General features: G+C 33.0%; 1 protein-coding gene across 1 annotated transcript; it reads right to left on the reverse strand.

Moving 5' to 3' along the window:
- Nucleotides 1–9,197: 9,197 nt before the first annotated feature.
- On the reverse strand, nt 9,198–10,855 carry LOC106360537. Its single transcript, XM_013800147.3, has 5 exons — nt 10,665–10,855; nt 10,542–10,575; nt 10,155–10,466; nt 9,660–10,000; nt 9,198–9,578 (listed from the first exon to the last, which is right to left on the reverse strand). The coding sequence occupies exons 1-5, from the start codon at nt 10,743–10,745 to the stop codon at nt 9,360–9,362; spliced, it is 987 nt and encodes a 328-aa protein (XP_013655601.1). The 5' UTR covers nt 10,746–10,855; the 3' UTR covers nt 9,198–9,359.
- Nucleotides 10,856–26,852: the final 15,997 nt, after the last annotated feature.

Below are 26,852 nucleotides of genomic sequence, written 5' to 3' on the forward strand. Positions count from 1 at the left end.
AAATTCACATTTCTCTGACATAATTTTCAAAATAAAAACGAAGTTGGTATTGTGATAGTTTTATTATACTAGTAGAAAATGGTGGGTATAGGTAGAGAGTTGGTAGGACCGTAACATGTTAGAAGACCGCAACCACATTTGATTACATTAAAGTTTTTTGACATAAAATCTCCTTTTGTGTTCTGTGTCCCTCCACTCTGTTGAAGAGTGTGTCCATATATTAGTTGTATGTATGTGAGATTAACGTGTATCACCGGTCCAATGTAATTGATTTAAACCGGTCTGGCTTAGTTAGTGTCACTTGTGTTATCACGTGGGATGAGCTTTGTGAAAGTGTGAAACTACGGAGTAGGCCTGGGCATTAAAACCGTACCCGCGGAACCGAACCGGTACCGACCCGAAAAAACCGGTTCGGTCCGGTTTCGGTTATGTGAGAAAAACCGAATGGAGCCATTTCTTTGATACTCACGGGTAACGGGTCGGTTCGGATTAAAACCGGGATCCAATTGAGTATCCGACAATTACCTCGTGAATAGTATTCATCTTCATAACTCGACTTGGGTGTCGAGTTCAGGCACCGAAGAACGAAGCGTCTCTACTAGGCTAGTCTCTACTCTCTCTGCCGCCGTTTCTCCTAAGACCGAAGAGTCTCCTCCGCATGCTTGTCTCTAGGGTCGATCTTGATTTCTTATAAATATGGGCACTGAAGATTGCTTGAGTTCATACTCTCATCAATCGAAAACCTCCTCAAAGGTAAAACAAACCCTAATTTTTTTTAAAAGCTTGATCGATTTGTAAACCTTAATTCAGATTTCTAAATCAATTTTTCAAATTCATATTTTTCAATCGATTGTTCATATTTTTCAAATCGATTGTTATTTAGCAAAGTTCCTATTTTGATGAGATTGTTGTTAATAAGTTTAATAGATTGCTAAACCAAATCAATTTTATTTTTTGTCACAGATGGATTCTTCAGCATCAGTTAATCCAAAGAACAATGGGAAAGACAAGGTCTCTGATCATGAAGAAACACAAGACGAGCTTCTCACTCCTGACAACAGAGGAAAGAGGAAGGCTTTTGCGAATTCAAGTGGAGCTGCTTCTCAACCAACAAAGGAACCTAAGATTTTGACCCCAAGGTCTCGTGTCTGGGAGCACTACACTCGGACTCAAGAAAATCGAGACAGATGCTTCTGTCACCACTGCAAAAAGAGATTTACTTGTCCATCAAAGTCTGGTACTTCGAACCTGGGAAAGCATCTGACAACTTGCAAGCAGTATCTGGCATGGGAAGCGGCACGAAAGAAGAATCAGTCAGAAATTACCGATGATGGAGCAGTGAGGGATACAAAAGTTTCTGAAGCTCAATTCAGAGAGGCAACAAATGAGATGCTCGTGATAGGGGAAATGCCACTTTCATTTGTTGAAAGTGTGGCTTGGAAGCACTTCTGCAACAAAGTGATCGGTTTCAAGCCACACTCTAGGAGGACCGCAACAAGGGACATTGTTGAACTGTATGTCAGAAGGAAAGCGGCTTTGAAAGCTTGGTTCAAGGCTAATAAGCAACGAGTCTCTCTTACAACTGACATATGGGTTGCTCAAACAACAGGTACTGTTACTGGTTTATTAATTTTTTCAATATGTGAGCTTCTTCTACTTTACTAACTCGTTTTTGGATATGTAGGTGCGAGTTATATGGTAATCACCCTTCACTTTGTGGATGCTTCCTGGCAGCTAAAGAAGTTGATCATCGGTTTCAAGTACATCACTGACCACAAAGGTCAGACCATTGCAACTGTGCTTCTAGATTGTTTGGCTGAGTGGGGAATAGAAAAGATATTCTGCATCACGGTTGATAATGCAACTGCAAATACATCTGCGCTTAGGAAGTTTCAGAGTAGCTTCTCTTTAGTTTCAGATGAGGCGTTTGTTATGAATGGAGAGTTTATGCATATGAGATGCGCAGCACATATCATAAACTTGATCGTTAGAGATGGCTTGGCTGAAGTGGATAGCAATGTCGCTGCAATTCGTAATGCTGTTGGGTATGTTAGGTCTAGTACGACTAGATTAAGGTCATTTGAGCTTCGGGTTGATTCGGGAAAGATGACTAGGGGTAGTTTGCCACTGGATGTTAAAACTAGATGGAATTCTACTTACTTGATGCTGTCGAGAGCACTTGAGTTCAGGTTAGCCTTTGACAAGATGGAGGCAGAGGACAGGCTTTACAACGACTACTTCATGGAGTTTGACGGTGGAGCACCACGGGTTGGACCTCCTGCTACGGTTGACTGGCATGCGGTTGAGAGGCTAGTAAGGTTTCTGATTATCTTCTACAACTCGACATTGGTAGTGTCCGCAAGCACTTCTCTGAACTCGTACAAGTGCTATGGAGAGATTGTTACAATCCAGAAGAATCTGATGGGGTTGAGTAATTCTGTGGACTCGGAATTGAAGTCAAAGGCTGATGATATGCTTCAGAAGTTTGAGAAGTATTGGGATGGTATGAAGAACATCAATAAGATGTTGATTGTAGCAACAGTATTTGATCCTAGGAAGAAGATGCAGTTTGCAAAAATGTGTTTTGAGAAGCTCTATGGGAAAGAGAGTTCAGATGCTAAGGAGATGTATCAGTCTCTGGTTGATGTTTTGCGCTTCATGTTTAAGGAGTACAGTGCGAGGTTTGACAGAGGTGAAGCAGTTCAAGCGTCTCAAACCACTCCAGCTGCATCTTTTGGTAGCCAAGAAGCCTCTTTCGAAAGAATCAATTTGCTCAACGACGAGATGGGGTATGAAAGGATGGATTTCATGTATGAGGAGTTAGTTGGAGAAATAGAAGATCGAGAATCTAAGGATGAGTTGGATACTTATCTAAGGGAGAGTGTTGTCAATCCGAGAACCATGGTTGGAGTTGAGTATGATGTTTTGTCTTGGTGGAAGTTCAATGCCGCAAAGTTCCCGGTTCTTGCAGAAATTGCAAAAGATGTACTTGCAATGCAAGTCTCATCAGTTGCTTCTGAGAGTGCTTTTAGCACTTCTGGTCGTATCATTGATTCATACAGGAGCTGTCTCACTCATTACATGGTTGAAGTATTGATGTGCTCAGAGCAATGGCTGAAGGCAGACATTCGATGTGGTGATGCAAGGCTGGTGACTATGGAACAGATTCTCAGTGACTTTGAATATGAAGACAAGCTTAAGAGAGGTAGTTTCTCTTCCATGATCTTATATGTTTTTTTTTATCAGTTTACTAACTACATTTATTTATGTCAGAGTATGATAATCTGAGCTTGCAAGAAGACTAAGAAAGTGCATACTGTGTGGTTTATGTGTCTTCGGTTTCAAGGTAAACTCATCTTAAGATAGTTTTTCACTTTCTGGTTTGAATTTTGAAGTTGATCATTGCTTATATTAGTTTCTTTTCCTTTGTTGAAGGATAATTTCGGAGTGTGGTGAAGTTGTTTCTGGTCAAGTTTGGATGGTGAAGTTTTTTCTGCTGAAGTTTGGATGGTGAAGGCTTTTGTTTTTCCTAGGTTCGGTCTGAGTCTGAGACATTAGTTCTCTGTGTTTCTTTGTTTGTTTTGTGTCATTGTTGAACACAATTTTTCTCTGATGTTGTTGTTCTCAATTTATATTTTCGGAAACGGAATGTTGTTTGTTTTTCAACTTTTAAACTCGGCTTTATATTAACATGTTTACTCATGTGCTTCATTTTAAACTCATCTTTTCATTTTCAACTCATATTAGTTACTTGTGAGTTTAGACTTTATGCACAATAGATTTGATCAATTATGCACAACTCATTTTCAAATCATATAACTTTGGATATTCGGATAAAAAACAAACAGGTTTGGTTACTTTGGATCTATATATCCGGATCCGATCCGTGTATAATGGGTAACCGGTAATTTTCGGATTTTTTTTCAAATATCCATACCCACCCGGAACCGAGAGGATCCGACTCGAACCCGGCCCGAGTTTTTAGAATATCCGAATGGGACATTTTTTCAAAATCCGAATAACCCGATACCCGAATTACCCGACCCGAACCCGAAAGGGTATCCGAATGCCCAGGCCTACTACGGAGTATAATTAAGTCGTTACAGCTCATTCATCTCAGAGTGTGAGAAAGAAAGAAATAGCGAGAGAGAAATCGGTGGTCGTGGTTGTTAATCGGAGCTCGAGTTTGAGCTGGACTAGTGTATTGTTGGTCTAACCAGCCCCGATGTGAATATAGCTCTTCTTCACATTGAAGAAGGAGGTGAACACCGGATAAACAAACCATATCGTCTTACATGTTCCTTCGATTCAAGAATCAAAGTAGATCTAGGTCGTAATCTGAGCAATAGGTTTCACATATGTATTAATCTTATAGGACTTTCTTTCGTTTTTCATTTTGTATCTAAGAAATTCTTGACATCCGCCAATATGTATATCCCCACACGGTCCGGGACCATGTTAGATTTCTAACCCAGTTGATATTTGAATTTGGGAATTAATATTACGCCTCTTCTCTAACATACATGGTGTCTCATCTCTTATAGTTAGATTTATATTTTCCTTCTTATTTATCCAGTCAAAATTGATGTCCCCATTTTGTGAATAAGTTTTTTTTAATTAGTTTTATAATATATCAGTAAAAAAAAAAAGGTAAACAGTATGACAAAAAGTTTGAGTAATAAAATAGCATTTCCTTGTAAAAAAACAAAAAGTAGAGATTAAAGATTTTTTTTTTGCATGTAAGTATAATATTGTATATATATTTATATTGGGCGAAAGCTTATATGTTTTCAAAAGAAAATATTAGTTCATTTTTTTCATCACAAACTTAGAAAACCTGTACACCAAGAGATTCAAATCTCCATGATGTCAAAAAGGGCGAAACATGAATTTTTTTTTTTTGCTAAGAAAAAAGCATGACTTTGATTTTTCCCAAGCGTAAGGCATCTCATAATAACAAAGGATTTATTATGCATGCCTATATAAATGTAGTAGATAACATGCCAGTATCAGTTGTTCTTTTGTCGATGACTATAACATAATATACATACGGTCCAAAATCATTTGTAACGTTTGAGTTTCGGGTTTCACTGGTAGAGATTTGCTGTTTTTAATAGATTATTAAGAATCTTATTGTTGATAAGAAAAAACAAATTGCTTTGAAGTGGTTATGTGTCAAAATTCCCCTAATTTTAGTATTCGTTTCAATGGTAATTAGGTTATGATCATTTACCCATACAGCAACAAAAGGAAGTCGTAACGTGCAGCAGCATGGTTAGGCTTTAGACGAAAGGAAAAGACAACCACCACAATAAATATTTACATTTTATTTTCATGTGTTTGGTTCCTTTTCTTCTCACCAAAAACCATTAATTATGACTTTCGTATGCTCGTGAAAGACCAAAGAAAGAAACTGATTATTCTTCCATTGGTTGGAGAGAATTTGTGTTAGATAGCTTCGAGAACTTTAATTCGACTTTCGTCTGGAGAGTATCATATATTAAATGACATTTTATTTACCTACCATTTGCTTTTCTTGGCGTGCCTGATATAAATAATAAATTATCAATGTTTTTTTTTCACAAAAAAAATAATCAAATATGCGAACATAGATCTGTATCATGTGGGCGTGTACGTATTATAGATAGGCATATGCGTGCAAGTGGATCAATCAAGAAGTTTTATTTTTGATGAAATACGTGAACGTATCTCTATTAGCGTTACCTGCCTGGCTGCCCACAGTATACGTCCATTTTATTAGTTAGATCTTCGCTGATTAAGCCAATAATAATTCAAGCATATAATATATACTTAAAAAGAATCAGCCTAAATGCCGTATAATTAACCCAATTCCACATTACAGAATCATGGACGAAAACCATGAAATTTTATTTTCAAATATGTAGGTTCATCCGAGTTAGCTCTACGTTCTAGTAAACAGAAAACAAAAGAATAATTAAGAAGGAAGTTGTGTTAAAAAAAAATTAAGAAAGGCAGTGTTTTTGTGTATGTCTGGCTTTGGTTGAGTTTCTTGTCACAGCCGTTGGGATTAGGCCTCCAACAAATTAGAGCTCAAATTTTTTTGAAGGAATGGGCAAAAAACACTGAACCCAAAAATCTGAACCGATCAGACCTGAAAATTGTATATCCAATCAGAACTGAATCCAATATAATATCTGAACTGATCATGTTATCACGGTATTTTGAGTTTTAGGTTTTACTCAAACTCAGCATGAATTCGAACATATATCCCAAAAATCCATTTTTTTTTTTGGAAATCCATAAAAACTCATATCAAACTCATACCCAGCCATGAAGGACCCAAAATACTAAAAAAAAATCTTAGTAAGTATCTATAACATGAATAGTTAATACAGTTTAATATATATCTTTATATTTGGTCAAATATTGAAATTTTAATGTTTTTGACAATTACATTTGAATTTTAATTATGAATAGCTTTTCTTTTAAAGTTACAACAATTTTATTTTATTTTTGAAGTTTAAATAATCTCCTAGACTATATTTGCGAAGTGATTTTGCCACATGTCAATTCTACAATCAATTTCACAAAACAAATATGACATGACTACTGAAATTGATGACATGTCTTATAGCTTAATATGACATGGACAATTGCATTTAATGTTAATTTATATTTTTGGTAAACTTTTTAAAATATGGCAATATCTCATATATTACATTTAATGTTAATTTATATTTTTGGAATTTATTTTAGAATATGGGAATAACTTATAAATCATCATTAAAATAAATATATTCAAATATGGCATTATAAATTTCGAAATATAATTTATTTATATATTTTTAAATTATAAAATTTTATTACTCAAATTTTCAAAAATGTATACAATTTTTTTTAGAAAATTATAAAAATTTAATTAAAAATCATTATTTTCTTATATATCTACAAATTTTAAAAATATTGTTTAATTTAATTTTTGGTAATTATGCAACTTTAACAAATTTATTTAAAATATTTAATTAAAATAAATAGATAGAAAAATCTATCAAAGATTATAATTTCAAATATATACATGCATATTCTTAAATATAATTTTTATGTTTAATTAAATCAAATTTATATTAAAATATTGATACGAAAAAAGAAAATTTACAATATTAATAACATTTTATTTTAAAATATAATTTATATTTATCTGTTAAAAAATATTTTAATTTTTTTTACTGTAGACACCTAGTGTTTCTATAACCATAGAGTTGTTAGTTGTTAATTTTTATTTGCTTATATTTCTTTCCTCTTAGCAATCACTTGTTAATCATTCCACCAAACCTTTATTACTGAAAACTGTTTAAACATTTAAGTTTGTGAATTAAAATGTGTATTTTGAGTCGTAATATTTGGATAACTGAACCCAAATTATAACTTAACCCGAAATAAATTAGTTCAATCGGATTTGCGATGTGTTACTATATCCAAAGCAAACCCAAAAAAATCAAAACTGAATTCGAACCAAACTGAACTTTAAATATCCAAATGAGATTAAATTTTACGCTTACAAAAAATCGAAACCTTATTGAATTTCTGCTGAATCCAATTGGATACCCTAACGCCCATACCTAATGTTTCTTGTTTCTCAGAGCAATCATTATGTCTTTATGAACTCACACGACAAAAGTAGTAAAACCAGGGGAAATAGCAACAACACAGACAGAAACAAGAGGGAAATAAAGCCAGCTTTTACGGATTATAAACAGTTTATTAAAAACTAAAGTTGGTCTATATCTAAGACCAGTGTCTTATTCTCGGTAAAAAAAAAAACAATTAGTAAGGATATAATAATTAAACATTTACCAAAATAACTAACATTAGTATGGAAAGAAACAACATTAAGCATCTGTAATAGTGTGTTTCTTAAAAATTAGCAAAAGATGGCTGGCCCATATAGAAAAACATGAACGGATATTTGAACATTTTTAAATATTTTTTGTAACACTAAAATCCTTTTATCATTAGACAATGAAAATATACAAGATCGACTACAAAAACCGGCAAAACTTGAAGAAATCCATAGAAGCAAAAATCCAAAAGAAGGAGACGTAACACTAATCAACAACAATAGATTTAGATTTAAAATACGAGATTGATACTCTAAAAGGAGACAGTGGCATTAAAACCGAGACTGATAACCAAAAACTACTTGCCACCTTTCCCTAGAATCCGATAACACTGAACTAAAAACCAAAAGCTTGAGCATTTCCAACCCTGAAGGGATCAACATCGAGCCAAAGTAGAAACAATGGAAGGAATGATAACAAGGCTAATTCAACATCAACACCAGTAGCTACTACCAACCAAAACTTGCAGGACAAAGACCATCACTACACCTAAGATACAAGTACCAAGGAACTTAAAACGCCACTCAAAAAAACGACAAAGAAGATCACTAGTTCTTACACGCGATACTCGGTAGACAGCCAAGTGACCTACAAAACAAAGCTACTTACCTCCTTTCAAGAGAAGAACTGGAGATCGAGTTAACTGCCTCATCAGAAACCAAACCTAAATCCGCAATAGACCAAGGAAAAGTTTTGTAGATACCTCCACAGCGAACACCAATCGCAAAGGCGAACCCGAACAACGAACTTAAGCAAAACGATAAGACCAAGGCAAAAAGAAACTTGAAAGGAGCAGAAGTACCACGACTACACTCTAGAACCAACTCGAGAAAGCCACTACCACGACTACACTCTATAACCAACTCGAGAAAGCCAACCCTAGTTTTTTAAATACTTAATCATTATTATATTAATAAATTATTATAATATATAATGGAAAACCTATTGAAACAATGGATTATTAGTTGGAATATGGGTTAAAGATGGCTGGCCCATATAGAAAAACATGAACGGATATTTGAACATCCACCTCTAATTTGGGAGTGATATGTTTCTTCTAATAAAAAAACGAAATGTTGATTATTTTTATCCCCGGTTTGACAAACGTTTACTATGCAGATCCTGGGTGTTCCATACTCTTTGTACATCAGTCTTATTCAAAGCCATCACATAGTCAGACTTATGATCCAAGAAAAATATCATTCCTCTTAAAGATGGATTGATGATCTTGAAGTTGGACAGACCAATTTAATGCATGAATCCGATGAGCAAAGAGTACGGATTGAGATGTCCAATTTTATCAAGATCTCATCAAGATTGAAGTTCAAAAGATGATTCTTATGACAGTTGCAGCCAATTTCATCCCTCGTGATCAAAAGTGTCCTACACTGCAATTCCTGACTCGATACAACACATTAATCCTCTGAAATAAACACAGAAATCAAAGCTCAATGGCTTTCACTAATCACTACTATTGATTTAGTAGTTTTCAGATACAGGTCTCGAAGGGAAAAGGCGCATTAGAAAAGTGATCAGCGACCAGAGACACAGAACAGCTAGAAACTGCAAAGTCACAACCAAACCAACAAGCGCAACTCCTCGCTCTGTAATCTCTACAGTAGTTGACGCATCTTTCATCATAAACATCAGCCTCTGAACAAAAGTGGCTGCTCTTGTCACCTGATACAGCCTATACACCTGCCATTGCATACAACCATAGTTTACTCTTTAGAACAAGACCGAACTGGTCCAAATCAGCATATAAGTTTGTTTGTTTACCTCAAAGACTATTGGAACAATGGGCCAACAGGAAGAGCCGCGTCTTTCAAGCTGAGCCTCGAAACCTCGTTGAACCGCACATCCAACCAAGAAAGGAAGGACTGCAATCAAGGCATCCATCCCAAGAGCTGGCCAAGTCATGTATACAGCAAACACAGGGACTACAACTTTCAAACCCATCATCAGAAATGTGGACATGAGGTATCCTCTGAGTCCGGTGATTAAACCCCATCTCTTGGAGCTGAAGTCTAAGTAGGGCCTCTGCACTCGGTCAGTCACAGACAGGAATATCGCCAGACCAGCATAAAACGCTGTCTCAAAGCAGAAAGAAGTAACAATCTCTGCATCAAGAAGATTTAATTTTTCACAAATCTGATTAAGAGAGTGGCTTGTAAGAAGATTTAGTTACTGCACAACAGGTTCTAATCCTAAATTCAAAACTATCATAGTCAAGATACCTTCTACTCTAAGCAGTAGTGGGATATATCTAATTACCTGCAACGGTGTCGTTTTTAAAGGTAGCTTCAATGGCACCACTGAGAAAGAACTGCGGAAGAATCAGTGAGGATATCAAGACAGCAGGAGCCAAGACCCACAAGAGGGAACCTTTGTCTTCTTCTTGAAACGGAGCCGAGACAAGTTTACTTTCTTCAACCAGCTGGTGGGTTAGGCCGTTGAAAGAAACCGAACCAGACTTTCCACGGAACAGCTCAGCTCGAGGAGCATTACTATCAGGTTGAGAAGAACATAGGACACGGCCTCGGTTCAAGTAAACTCCACCTTGCGGTTTGCTCCAGACAAGGGTTTCTTGCAATGACAACAAAAAGTATCAGTCTTTGGTTTAAGAATCACCAAAGTGAATCAAGATGATTAGATACTTACGTCTGACATCGGAGTTTGGAGATGTGGAAGAGCCCTGGAGAAAATGAGAAGTTTTGGATAAGGTTTTTCGAAGAATCGAAATAGGGAAAAAAGACGAGATTTTGATGGGTTGATTCCACTTACACGAGGAAGGGAGAGTGAAACTCGAGATGAAAGTTGAAGTCTTGGCGGAAGAAACCCTAAGCAAATAGCTTTCGATTCCATTTTTTTGAGCTCCGTTATTCTCCTTCTCAGCAGCTTAGCCTTAAACCCAGAAACTCTACAACTCTATTTTTAATGCCACATTTTATTTTACCATTAAATTTAATTAGATAAACAAATATAATTACAATTTCAGTATTATGGATCTGCCTTAAGTGAATGAACCAATTTTATAAACAAATATATTCCCATTCAACAACATTTTTTTCTGGTTAGAATTAGAACTGTTTTTTTTAATTATTAAACTAACTAGAGTTTTTAACCGCGCTACGCGCGGATAAGATATTATATGTATTTTTCAATTCTAAAAAAATAATGTATAATATTGTATTATATTATTTAAAGAATATAAAATAAGACTACATAACATAAATATTTTTTTTTTAATTTTCTTTGTGAAAATCATTATGTTGTTTGATTGTTGTACTTGATTCGCATATTTGCATAGATATATGTGATAGATGAATAATTATATTTTTATTATCAGTAAATAATATATATTTAATATATGATATAAAAAAATAAAATTATTTACTTTTTAAACAAATTTGTCTCATGTTGGGGATTCGGTTATAGACATATCATATTCGAAGGAGACATTTTTACAGTTATCAATCTTCTTAACAATCAAGAAACAAATCTGAATATCAAAACAATATCTCATACGAACTATTTGTGGAATAACTGCTCTGAAGAAATTAAATTTAGACATCAAAAAGGACTGGAAATGGATGTGCAGATGTGTTATATAAGTGAGCTTTACAAAGTACTATTCATAGTTCATATATCATTTATGTCCATCTTATTTTTTTGTCCATACTTTCTTAAACATCTTGAAATAACTGATGCTAATTAATAATAAACTTTTGGCTGACAAAAAAAAAACAAATTTGTCTAATTATCACTTAATTTGTCTAACTGATTTATGTATTTCTCAATTCTAAAAATAATATATAATATTGTATCATATTATTTAAAGAATATAAAGTAAGACTACATAACATAAATATATTTTTAAATTTTCTTTGTGGAAATCATTATGTTGTTTGATTGTTGTAATTGATTCACATATTTGCATAGATATTTGTGATAGATGAATAACTATATTTTTACTATCAGTAAATAATATATATTTATTATATAATATAAGAAAAATAAAATTATTTTATTTTTAAACAACTTTGTCTCATGTTGGGGACTCGGTTATTGACATATCATATTCGAAGAAGACATTTTACAGTTATCAATCTTCTTAAAAGTCAAGAAACAAATATGGATATCACAACAATATCTCATACGATCTCTTTGTGAATAACTGCTCTAAGGTAATTGAATTTAGGCATCAAAAATGACTGGAAATAGATGTGCAGATGTGTTATCTAAGTCAGCTTTACAAAGTACTATTCATAGTTCATATATCATTTATGTCCATCCTATTTTTTTGTTCATCATTTCTTAAACATCTTGAAATAATTAATGCTAATTAATAATAAACTTTTGACTCGCAAAAAAAATCAAATTTATCTAATTATCGTTAAAATATTTTATTAATATTGTCTAAAAAGCTTTCAAGTGATATCATAGTTTAATTTTTGTTAGTTTTTTTTGTTAATTTTTAGAGTTTTTTGTATTTAAGATTTTTTCCATATTAAGCTTTTATTTCTTTCATTGAATTGATATATATATATATATATATATATTTTGTTATTAATGAAAATACACTTTTAAGTAATTTAATTTAAAATAAAATTATATATTAATTTGTTGTATTCTAACAATTTGATTGATTTAATTAATTTTCTTTGGTGGATAACTTAAAAAGTTTTCATATGAATCAGGAAAATCAATCTTATGTTATTATATTATATTTATTTGTGTATATAGACTCTATATATAATGCTAGTGTAATAAAGAAATAACATTATTTTTTGTAACTTCAAAAAGATACATTATTACAATTTGAAATTAATCAAAATTGAATAAAATGGTAATTAAATATTTGTAAATCTAATTGTTTTTTTATCTTGTTTAGTTGGATTCTCATGAAAAGAAATCGATAGGTTAAACAAATGTTTCAAAATTTGTTGTGTTATTGTTTTGTCTATAAATTACAAAATTTATTGAATTGATATATTTAATTATTGCACCCTTAAATAATATTTTAATAAGACATTAGAGAACTATGTTTTGAGTTGTTTTGTCAAAATTGTACAAAAATCTATGCTTTTTCATATTTGTCACGAAAATTTATATGTTAAATTTACTTTTACAAAATTCTTAACTTTGTCACGAAAACAAAAATCTTTGCTTTTTCATATTTGTCAATGTTCTCACACTTTCAAAGAATATATTAGCTTAGTCACTTACTTATTTTTTTTTTACAAAACAAAGTATCGGAGTCTTGAAAGTTAAATTCATATTATTGTAATTGTATATAAGAGTTTGTGATTACATACTTAGTGATTCTTGTATATGTGTTCAAGAAAGTTTCAATAGCTTAGTGGTAACTGCCCTATATTAAAGTCATAATAACCCGGGTTCGATCCTTTCCTTCGTATTGTTTTTTCATTTTTTACGAAAAAATAAATGAGATGACGTGGCAATTTCGGACTCTCTGATTGGTTGATTTTTCTATCCTATGTGGACACCCTCTCCAAGGCTTATATTTGCCTTTTAGTATAGTATAGATGATGTTCTATAACATGAACATAAATTGAAGAACTACTATCTGCAGTAGATATACATCAAATATAGAGTGTTCCTCACAGTTAATACGATTTTGATTTTCTTTTCTTATAAAAATGATGTTAAGCTTTAAATTTATTTAAATAATAACAATGTATACAACAACTTATTAATATTGTATTGTCAACATATTTTAAAAATACAAGTACATGCAATTACCAAATATGTTTTAAATTATTATATTTATGTTAATGTCTTATTTACATAACACAATAGTATTATTATGGTTATTAAATAAATATTTATACTAAATTATAAAATATTAAAATTATATATATTATTTTAAATTTTTATAATACTTTGAACCGTTTTGTCTACTTTTACTATTCAAACATATATTTTGAACGGTTTGATCCACTCTCGATCCACTCTCGACTCGCTTGATATGATTGATTTGCAATGCTTGATCTATTTTCCCTTTCAGAGCCTAAATTTTTTTTTTCTCGACTACATTCATTAATATAAAAATTTCTGTTAATGAGAACATATATCAATGAATTTTCTTATAAAACATGTATTGATGGGTCAAACCTAACCGGCTAACCCAATTCAATCAAAAATTATGACTCATAATGGTAATTAATAGAGTAAGCGAGTGAAAAGAAGGTTGAAATCGGTGGAAAGAGAAAAGTTGAAATAAAAGTAAAATTTTACTTTTAACATAAATAGAATAATATATTGATAAAAAAAGGTAAAATGTATTTTTCCCTTGACTAGACAAAAATAAAATAAATGGGCAGAAGTTTTTTTTACTTCATTATTTTTGCGTCAATGATACTATACAGTCACACCCTATGTTTTAAGACATTACTGGCATATCAAATGCGAGATTAGTTAGCCTAAAATATATTTAACTAGCAAAATTGTAATATTTATTTAATTTAAATCATTTGTCTTTTTATTAGTTATCGAATGTTACATTTGAAAATGTTCAGATTTTTCTTTTGTAACTCAGTTTACTGAACTCTCATCAACATTTAACAATGTCCAATGAATTGAACAACTAAAATATATATTTGCTCTGGTTTCGCATATATTTTTCATATGTTTTACTTATTTTTTTAATGTTTTTTATTTAAATTTTTAAAATAATCAATACATAAAGTTACCAAAATCAAAATTGGCTCAAGTTAAAAGTCTAAAAAATTTCATATTTAACTAAACTTTTTTGCACTAGATGAAATTTTTATCTTTAGTTTTAGGAAAAATATATACTAAACATTTTACATTTATTTTATTATTTTATTTAATTCACTCAAGAGTATATCAATTTATCAGAAATATATGTATACAAATTACTAACCATAAATTGATGATGCTATGTAGGTTTACCCGGACAAATATGGTGATCACCAACCAAGATTGTTAACTTATTTGACGGTGTTGTTTTATGCTCCCTATTGATTATGATTTTATAACACCAGCTATACGAAAACAGTTAATATGAAGACTAATATATGTACCATTATGGTTATTATGAACTAGTGCAGTGTTATTTTGACTGCAATAGTACTATAATGTTTTAGTGCAGTGCCACATCAAGATATATATAAAAACTTCAATAAGGCTTAGATTTATACTATAAATCTATGACTGAGTAAAGAAATGTATGGTATATATATTACACATGCAAGTTAGGTGAAAATCTATAAACATTCAGTTTTAACATGAGCACTATGGACAAAATATTTGGTAATAAAGAGACAAAAATATTGACGAATTGAAATTTACCTTTTTACAGTATGTTTTACTGAAACAAATTTGTCAAACAAGGATATAAACTAACTGAAGTAGATTTCAAAAGTAACAACTAATAAAATTTATTTGTTGTTGAATCTATGTAAATTTTATGCAGAGAGATGTGCATCTAACCAGTGGATGTTACAGAGCCCATTGTAACTGGTTTGTACATGTCAATAGACATATCGCTCTAGGAGGTGCAATCACCCAGTCAATTTTTTTTTTTTGGAACTCTAAGCAGCACCATCGCTTTGGAGGCTGCGATCACTCCTACGTCTACGTTTGGTGGGGATCAGTTTGATATCACACTTCAGTTTTGGGAATGTGTATTTTACCGATATAAAAGTTTAGATAATTAGTAAATAGGAAATAAGAGGTACTATGTGAGAGGAAAGTAAAGAACATGTAACTTACTATGATTCAACTAGCTATGTTAAACATGACTAGTTATGCTAAACATTTCAACTTAGGTTTGGATATGTTTTACCAAAACGTGGACCGATCATTACTGAGCGGCATCGTTTCAATTTGAACTCCCAAATTTTTAATCTTTCTTACTAAAAATAAAACTAGCTTGGGCGGCTACATAAGGTTTGTTGTACATCTTAACTTTTGGTTATTATCATAAACAATCTTATATTTAATTCCATCTGTTTTAGTTATATATATATGTATATATAATAACAAATTAATAAAATTCGGAGGATCTGTTTTCAGAGAACTGGTGGTTGGGCATGGAAAAAAATATTGTGTTGGTAGGACACTGGCCAGCCGAAAATTTCACCAACTATAGGATCACGCCAACACAGTACAATGGGGTGGCAAAGTGTTGTACTGCAATACTTCTGACAAGAACACTCCAGAGCATCCTCTTTGCTTGACACCAATTCTCAAACACAAATCTTACCCTCTCATCATATTCAGATGTTTGAGTGCATTATCTGTCATGGATATTGCCGACTTCAGTAAACCTATTGTGTTAGAAATATATATATTGAAAAGATAAGTAAAACATATGTGAAACATATGCAAAACATGATCAATCATATTTTAGTTGTTCAATTGTGTTCATTGGACATTATAAAATATTGATGAACTATTAGAGAAATTTATTTAGAAATGAACCATATGTAATATTCAACAGTTCCGTCATACACTATAGCTAGATGGGTTCCAGAGAACGTATTTTGCACTAAATTTTATATTCTAAATGTTGGAAAGAGTTATGGAATTTCTGGATGGTTTCCAGAATAGTTGAATATTTGTAGTGTATTGCTATCTATGAAATTTTAAACTAAAAAAATTAAAATGAGATAAAATAAACTAAGGGGAATAAAAAGCGATACGATTCCAAGGGGAATGGAACATGGGTTGAGGCAACTGTTTTTCAAGTTTTGCTAGAGGGGAAGTTTAGCTGCTAGGCTGAGGAGAATCATCTGTTATTGGCTATAACATAAATGTATTTAACACTAAATTTTATATTATAAATATTGGAAAGAGTTATGTAATTTATGGATGGCTTCCAGAATAGTTGAATATTAGTGTGTTGTAATCTATGAAAGTTTAAACTAAAAAAAAATGAAATGAGATCAAAAACTAAGGGTGTGATATCTGCATATTTGGAAAAATTTTAAATTGTGATTTGGAATTTAGGAGATAAAAAAAATTACATTTACCACAACTCGAACCCAAGATATCTGGAAAATGAAGAAGAGTGTGTGGCAACTAGGCCAAGTTTCGCTAGAGGGGAAATTTAGCCGCTAGGCTGAGGAGAATCATATGTTATTAGCTAAAACATAAATGTATTTAACACTAAATTTATATTATAAATGTTGGAAAGAGTTATGGAATTTTTAGATGTGTTTTCAGAATAGATGAATATTATTGTGTTGTTATCTATGAAAGTTTAAACAAAGAAAATTGAAATGAGATAAAAAAAAACTAAGGGGAATAAAGAGAGATCTGATTCCAAGGGGAATCGAACACGGGTTGAGCGACTGTTTGTCAAGTTTCACTAAAGGGGAAGTTTAGCCGCTATGCTGAGGAGAATTATCTGTTATTAGCTAAAACATAAACATATTTAACACTAAATTTTATATTATAAATATTGGATAGAGTTATAGAATTTCTAGATGAATTTCCAGAATAGTTGAATATTAGTGTGTTGCCATCTATGAAAGTTTAAACTAAGAAATTGAAATGAGATCAAAAACTAAAGGTGTGATGTCTTCATATTTGAAAAATTTCAAATTTTGATTTAGAATTTTGGAGATAAAAAAAGAAAAAAAAATACATCTACCACAAAAGAACCCAAGTTATCTAGGAAAAGAAGAAGAGTGTTTGGCCACTAGGCCAAGTGTGTTTCAATTGTTTGTTGATGTAAGTAAATAAATATAATCCATTGAAGGTTTGCTAGAGGGGAAGTTTAGCCGCTAGGCTGAGGAGAATCATCTGTTATTAACTAAAACATAAGAGTTATGAAATTTTTGGATGAGTTTCCAAAATAGTTGAAAATTAGTGTGTTTCTTTCTAGCAAAGAAGTTTAAACTAAAAAATGAGATGAGATCAAAAACTGATATCTGCATATTGGGAAAATTTTAAATTGTGATTTGGAATTTTGAGAAAAATGCATTTAAACCTAAATTGTATATTAAAATAGTTGGAAATCATCCAACTTATTCAGGATAGGCTTCCAAAAGAAAAACATATATGTGGTATGATGCATATCATGTAAACATCAAATGAACAACACCTATAAATTGTTCATGAAAACCTGTAAATCATCAATAAACCATTGAAAATGAAAAATAATGGAACATGTTGAAAGTATTTAAACGACATTTTAGAAAAATCTTCATAAGACAAATGAAATAAACTATCTGTTTTTGTTTTCTACACACAAATGAATAGACACACAAACTTCTTCATATCGCCGTCTTGCGTGTGCTCTTGTTGTGTCCTCCTATGCCACATCTGCTGCACTTGTGTGACTAGGATTTAGAACCAGGAACCCCAAACTCGCCAACTGATATTTTCCTCTTTGTAGGAGGCCTTCCACTGCTCTTTTTGGTAGCTGGAGGTTGGCAAGAAAATTCATCAATATTCTCTGGATAGATAGGCGTTGATATCTCTCCACCAGGGTGTATGCTTTCAGCATAAGCTTTAGCCCATGTTTCTGTCGAGTAAAAAGCATCTACATAATGGTTTTCATCTCTCTTATAACACTTAGCAGCAACAATTGTATGAATGCAAGGTATCTTATTGATGTCAAAAACATTGCAAATACAGTGCTTCTTCTCCATATCAACAACATACTTCATACTATCGTCTTTGACCTCACTCACATCGATCAACTTGGTAAACATTAAGCGCCATTGCAGCATCAAACCTGGTACACAGTAAGCGCCATTGTGAACCTACAAGGTGAAGATGACGACAATAATAAAATCTGAATCCCTTTATGAACTTAAACTTCTAAAAAACTCTAAAATCCAATCACAACAACATATCAAAATCAAACTAAATCACAAAATCACAGAGATCTAATATATCATCGACACTAAACACTAACTAGAGCTTGACCCGCACGGCCGTGCGGGTGTTTGTTTTAAATTTTTTTTATTGTAATTTTATCTATTTTACAACATGATATACTATATATTTATTAATTTGAGCGTTCTATGTTATTATGACATTTAAATATTGCCATATTATATTCTGTATTGACTAAATATAATTTTCATTTTTAACCATCAATTGTATGAAAAATTAACTAAATTAAAATAATGTCATAGAAACAACTATGAGTTTGTAGTTTTTTAAAAATATTACACATTACGTTTGATTTATGTAAAATAATATATTTATTATTCATTATGTCCAAAATTTAACATATATAATATAAGATTAAAATTTGAAATAAAATGAACATTGCAATATAATTTAATAATCTCTAAATATTTGTTGGCTTTTGTTTTTTATTTATGACTAAACCCGCACACCCGTTAACCCCCATTGCAAGGCATATCAAGTTTGCTTTAATATATAGAATATTATGTATATTGTGTGATGTGTTGAAACCTAAGAAATTGGAAAGGTCAAGATTTTTCAGTTGTTTGTTAAAATTGTCTGTTTATTGTTTATTGGTTATGATTATCATATTTAAATTTGTTTGTTCTCCAATTCAAGGGAAAATATAAACTTTATAAGCAATTTAGCTTTAGAGTTATTGGTTATATCTATAATTGATTTCCAAAGTGTAACATCTCGTAAACTACCTTAAGTTGGTTGATAAGAGTTGATTTTTTTGTGTGATTAAAATGAGTTCAAATGTTATGAAAAATGGCTGTTGGATTATATTACTCTATAAGTTGCATTACTCATAAAGTTACTACAATCTTGCGTTTGGTGCAGGTTAAATCAGCTAAGGGTGAGGATTAATACATAGTGGAAAACCGTTTTGCTGAAAAGGTGATGATGAATGTAATATAATTAAAAAAAAAAAGAATGTAATATAATTTACTGTAGCGTCGATTAAAGACATTACTCTCTTTTCAGTTAAAGTTATGTTTAATGTATAATGATGATAGATGAATTGGCATGTAAAGTGAGGAAAATTATATTACGTACATCATTGTTAAGGAAATCTTTATTAGTTATAATTATTTTAGGAAATAATTTAATACTCGAAAAAGACAAAGATCATTTAAAGAAATATTTATTTAATTATTTCAGTAGCATAAGGTTGTAAATAAGTTGTAAATCTAAGGGGTAGTTTTTATTTGTACTTCTATTTTAATAAGATATATTGAAACTAACTTATCACCACTTTATAATCAATAGGTAATGATGATACCTTGAAGATTTAGAGATTCCGAGACACAAAATTGAAGAACGATGAGATGCGGAGGCGGCGAAAGAAACGATGAGGAGAGACGATGACAGAGACGAAGCGGAGAGGACAATTGAGACAATGATGGAGAGGACGAGAGAGCGATGGTGGAGAGGACGAGATATGACGGCACAACTTCGTCGAAAACAAAGTTTTCAAAATGTTTTATTTCTATTACTAAATTTTGGTTAAATAAGGGGTACTATGGTCAATGGCCACCTTTAATGAAATATTTTTGTGATATTTAGGTTTGAAGTCTAGATTTGGAAGGAAAAGTTGGATTAGGATTATCTGAAGTCATTTATCTTTTTTTTTGTATAAAAATATGTAACAAGAAAAATATCCTTAAATTTTCATCTCTTGTAGAAAAGCTCTTTGTATCAAACTTCTAGTTTTGCAAAATCACAAATTTCGGTTTATATCTTATTATATTTTAGCTAGGTTTTGCTTTGTGCATAGCGTCGACTCTCATTTATTATTTATTTTTTCAATTTTATTTTGTACTTATTTAATTTTAAAAAATAAATCTATAGTTCAATTATTTTCAACCGATTTTTATTGAATATTGAAAACTCTAATATGTATTTTGCTTTGAATTTAGAAAATAATTTTATTTTTGTTTAAAATATATTTTGGGTTTATTATAAAATAAGTTTACAATTTTTGAATCTAGAAAATGCATAGCATAACTAACAACCACTAAAAATAAAGAATGTATTTTTTATTCTTCGTATTTACTTTGAATTCTATTTATACTTCAAACCCGAAGTCAACGAACCTCAAGTTTTAAGATTATGGATCAAGACCTATTTAAAGTAAGTCTTACCAAGAAGGAATTAGTTTATGGGGGTGGTCTCTTTTGTGTCCAAAAATATTGTCCTATTTATGGCAAGTTAGTTTGGGTGATGAGGGTGGGGAAAGATGAAATTGTGATGCTTATTGTGGCTTTTGTTAAGATATGGAATAAAATTGGAATTTTAAGTTTGTTGTGGTGTTTTCTTGCTGTATGCGTACGTGTGCTGTTACGTACGTTATGTGGTGTGAGTGTGGACTCTTTGGTTTGGAGATATGGCTGTGGGAGTTGGCTTATAACGGGTCTATTATATATGGTATTGGCCTTGGTTTGGTATGGAACTATGGAGGCTTTGGGATCATTGGCAACTATGATTTTAGGTATCATGGTGCAAATTTGTTTGAGATCAAGGAGATGGGAAATGCAAAATACATCAGGACATGATGAAGACGTTCTTGAATTCTCCTCTTTTGGGGGTACATCCATTAAGACAAGTTAGAGGGCTTTATATAGTATTGTTTACCCTTTGTGGATTATATGAATTAATTAATGGGTTGTCTTTGGTAGGCCTAGTTGCTAGAGATAAATTAAGATGGACTTATGGTCTTCGTGATAAGTTTCTTTGTCATGATATCTGTAAATATTTAGATACACTGAAATGGTCTTATGGGTCTAATGGTATGTATTATAAAAATAGTTGGTTTGCTAAGCGATTGATAAATCTCGTACATTTATATGAACTATTGGTATTTTTCAGAGAGAACCGTAAAGGTTTAGATATATATAATATGTATCTTGCTCTGATGGGTTTATAGAATGATGATAAAGAGACATCGGCAATTTGGAATAATGGGTTTCGATGGTGTGATCATGATCCTGATGGGTTTAGTGATACACTTAATGGGCTTGAGTATGGTATTTATGGTTTACAGGCACCTGGTATTATAAGACTGTTGAGTATCATTAAACTCCAGTCTTCTGGCTCGAAAGGGCAAAACCAGTATCTTTATATATGAAAATATTAAGTTGGAATTGCAGAGGTTTTGGAAGTCACTGGACAAAAAGTTATCTTCGGGAAATATGGCATCAAAACAAACCAGATTTTTTTATTTTTATCAGAAACGAAACAGGATTTTGGATTAGTACAAGGATTTCAATTTCACTTTGGTTATGACAATCTGGCTACAGTGGATCCAATTGGGAGAAGTGGTGGTTTAGCTCTCTATTATAACAATGAGTTCCAAATAAAATTTTTATATTCAAGTAATAGAGTGATCGATGTTGAGGCTGTGGTCAAAGGGAAACAAGTTTTCCTTACCTTTGTATATGGAGAACCGGATCAGAAACTAAGGGAACAGGTTTGGGAGCGATTAACCCGGTATGGGTTATCCAGGTCGGATCCTTGGTTTATTATAGGAGATCTAAATGAGATTACTGGGAATCATGAAAAGGATGGAGGTTCTTTACGATGTGCAACATCTTTTATCCCTTTTAACAATATGATACGGAATAGTGGATTATTGGAATTCTCGGTTCGAGGTAATAAAATGTCATGGCAAGGCCGGAGAGGCAAAGGGAAAGAAGCGGTGATGGTCAGATGTAGACTGGATAGAGCCTTAGCTAACGAAGAATGGCACACACTGTTTCCAGTTTCTCATACAGAATACTTGAGGATGGTGGGATCGGATCATCGTCCTGTGATTGCTTTTTTGGAAGACAAACCATCCAAGAGAAGAAGGGGACAATTTAGGTTTGATAAAAGGTGGATAGGCCAAGAGGGGCTAATGGAGTCAATCGTATCGGGCTGGACAGAATCCAAGACAGGTCAATCAGAGGATTTTATTACTAAAATTAGTTATTGTCGTCATGAGATCTCCTCTTGGCGGAAGGAGAATCAACCATATGGAAAGGAAAAAATACATAATCTTCAACAAGCTTTGGAAGAGGTACAAACAGATAACAACATACCACAAGAGGATATTATTGAGATTTCTAAGAAATTACAAGAGACCTATAAAGATGAGGAAGAGTATTGGCATCAGAAGAGTCGGAATATGTGGCATTCATCTGGGGATCTTAACACAAACTTTTATCATGCTTTAACAAAGCAACGACATATTCGAAATAAAATAGTTGGCCTTCATGATGATACGGGTAAATGGATTACAGATGAGAAAGGTGTTGAAAGCGTGGCGGTAAATTATTTTGAGGGTTTGTTTCATTCTACTAATCCTACTGAGTTTGATAGCTTTCTGGAAGAGATAGGACCAACAATTTCTCCACAGATGAATCAAATGCTACTACGGTTAGCAACAAAGGAAGAAGTCAGACAAGTACTATTTATGATGCATCCGGAAAAAGCGCCAGGGCCGGATGGGATGACGGCTCTCTTTTTTCAACATTCTTGACATGTTATTAAAATAGATGTGGTGGAGCTGGTGAATAATTTTTTGATTACAAGCGATCTGGATCCAAGGATAAATTTAACTAATATTTGTATGATTACAAAAGTGGAGAGGCCGACAAGGATGACGGAACTAAGGCCGATAAGTCTTTGTAATCTTGGATACAAGATCATATCGAAAGTTTTGTGTCAAAGATTGAAAAGTTATCTTCCCAGGTTAATTTCGGAAACACAATCGGCTTTTGTAGCAGGAAGGCTAATTTTGGATAATATTCTTATTGCACAGGAAATGTTTCATGGTTTGAGAGCCAATAAGTCTTGTCAGAATAATTTTATGGCAATAAAAAGAGATATGAGCAAGGCTTATGATCGGATAGAGTGGAATTTCATTGAGGCTCTCATTCACAAAATGAGTTTTGATTCTCACTGGATCAAATTAATGCGAGAATGTATCTCCTCAGTCCAATATAGAGTTCTTATTAATGGGCAACCTCGGGGTCTTATAACCCCCCAGCGAGGTTTACGGCAAGGGGATCCCTTATCCCCTTATTTATTTATTATGTGTACGGAGGCATTAATCTCAAATATTAAAAAGGCGGAGCGGATGAAACAATTAACTGGTATGAAAGTGGCAAGAGCTTGCCCTGCAATCTCTCATCTGTTATTTGCATATGATAGTTTGTTTTTCTGTAAGTCAAAAAAGGAAGAGTGACAGACTATTCTCAGGATTCTAAAGGAATACGAAACTGTCTCAGGGCAACAAATTAATTTTCAGAAATCTTCCATTCAATTTGGACATAAAATTGAAGAGGCTAGCCGTCAAGAATTGAGGAATATTTTGGGAATTCAGAATCTAGGTGGAATGGGATCTTATTTAGGACTGCCGGAAAGTCTAGGTGGTTATAAGGTACAAGTGTTTGGCTTCGTACAAGAACGGCTGAATAGTAGGGTTAATGGATGGACCTTTCGCTTTTTTATCAAGGGTGGAAAAGAGGTGATTATTAAATCAGTGATTACGGCTTTGCCAAACCATGTGATGTCTGTGTACCGGTTGCCGAAAGCTACAGTGAAGAAGCTCACAGGTGCAGTCGCCCAATTTTGGTGGAGTCCAGGAGGCGGCACAAGAGGTACGCATTGGAAATCATGGGATAAAGTGTGTGCCCATAAAGATAATGGTGGGCTGGGTTTTAAGGATTTGACTGATTTTAATATGGCAATGCTTGGGAAACAGTTGTGGCGGTTGATCGAGAAGCCAAATTCTCTTTTTTCTCGAGTCTTCAAAGGACGGTATTACATGAATTCTTCACCCCTGGAACCGATTTGCTCATACTCCCCGTCATATAGCTGGAGGAGTATTATTTATGCTAGATCTCTGGTTTATAAAGGACTAATTAAGAGGGTTGGAACAAGATCATCTATTTCAGTATGGAATGACCCTTGGCTCTCATCCACTCACCTGAGACCAGCCAACAAAAACCTTCATAATAGTTACCCGGACCTCACTGTAGATTATCTCATTAATCAGGAATCACGCACATGGAATATACAGGCAATTAGGAACTTGGTGGATCCACAAGATGCAAAAATAATTGAGAGTATACCTTTGTGTAGAAATCAGTTGGCAGATAGGAATGGATGGCATTTCACAAAAAATAAAAAATATACGGTACAATCAGAGTATCAGGTAGAAAGGATTTATCCTGACAAGGAGAAACCACCTGATTTTTATGGCCCTAATGTGGATATCCTCAAGGCATACTGTTGGAAGGTGAGGTGCCCTCCGAAGCTAAAACATTTTCTATGGCAGTTGTTGTCTGGTTGTATAGCGGTGACGAAAACACTAAAAGCACAAGGGATACAAGGAGACACTTGCTGTGCCAGGTGCAGAGCTCCGGAGGAATCAATAAACCATGTGTTCTTTGAATGTCTTCCAGCACGTCAAGTGTGGGCACTATCCAAGATCCCATCAAATCTAAACATCTTCCCAATTGGCTCTCTTTTTGCTAATATGGACCATCTATTTTGGAGAATTAATCCAAAAATGGAGGATCATCAGTTTGCATGGATATTATGGTATATTTGGACGGGTCGGAACAATAAAGTGTTCAGTAACCTAGATATTGACAAATGACACGCTGAGATTGGCAGAAATGGAATCAACACTGTGGGCTGAGGCACATGTTATTAATGATCGTAGGTTGGTACAGGAAGTACAGGTAAGGCCTGATATAGGGACCATATGGTGTTTCACGGATGGTTCTTGGAAAGATAAGGATGTTTTTTCAGGACAAGGATGGCATAGTACGCTACCAGGTTTTGATGGCTTATTGTGGGCACGAAATGTAAGGGCATCCCTCTCACCTCTTCATTCGGAGATGGAGGCATTGATTTGGGCAATGGAATGTATGTGAAATTTAAGGCAGTTTCAGGTTACGTTTGCAACAGATTGTTCTCAACTGGTGAAGATGGTTTCGGAACCAAAGGAATGGCCAGCATTTGAAAGCTACCTTGAAGATATCAAGATTTTGGGACAAAGTTTTGTCAACTCAGAAATCGTTCATGTTCCTAGGACAGAGAACAAAAGGGCGGATAGCTTGGCACGGAGTGCTCGGCAACAACCGTCTTTCGTCGTGCAAATGGATGTAGTTTTACCACCTTGGTTTACAGAGTCTACACGAGTCTGTAAATGTTTCCTGTAAAAAAAAAAAAGATATGACATAAAAATCGTTTTTGCATTTTAATATATTTCTTTACTTTTCTCTAATCTTTCGAATATCTATGCGTCAATTGAGTTCTTACATTAGTTTTTAAAACATATTATTTTAATTCTTCCAAAGAGCAGAAGCACCAGTCTGGCTTCCAACTCGACGAACATAAATACATAATTGTTCCATGTTTGTTTGCTCTTTGGAAGAACCTTAGACACAATATCTTTATACTCATAACTCGACAGTATAAATCGATTTTACCCTATATGATAATCTTGGTCAGTTTTAATAGATGATAACAACATTTATTCGTCAATGTTTGCATCGTCGTCTCATATAACATGTTCCTGAAAATGTTATTTAAGCGGTCCGAGTTCATATTTTGAAGGCAAACCCCAAACCAAAGATGACGATCATGACCGAGACACCTCGACGTCAAGCGTCCATCCATCCAAAATATGTGTAGAAGTGGGATTGAGCTGAGTAATATAAAAGACATGGCATAAGTACTCATCAAATAGTCATCACGACGTTACTAGTTCATTAGAACATTCAGATATATGTTCTTCGAGCTATATTATCATTTCTATTTTGTCCTTTGTATCCGTTATATACACTGTGAAGATAACTAGAATTCAAATAAAATATCTTATCAAAAATCTACTCAAAGAAATCATTTTTCATTGTTTCTCTAAATCTTACAGTAGTTCCCTCAGTTGCCCACATGCCACAGTTGTGTACGTCAGACACATGGATTTTTTTTTTAATCAAACCATGTCAAACACATGGATTAAGAACTTAAATAGTCCCAAAAGTTTTTTTTTTGTCT

The sequence above is a fragment of the Brassica napus genome, chromosome A8, assembly GCF_020379485.1.
Source record: "Brassica napus cultivar Da-Ae chromosome A8, Da-Ae, whole genome shotgun sequence".
Lineage (NCBI taxonomy): Eukaryota > Viridiplantae > Streptophyta > Magnoliopsida > Brassicales > Brassicaceae > Brassica > Brassica napus.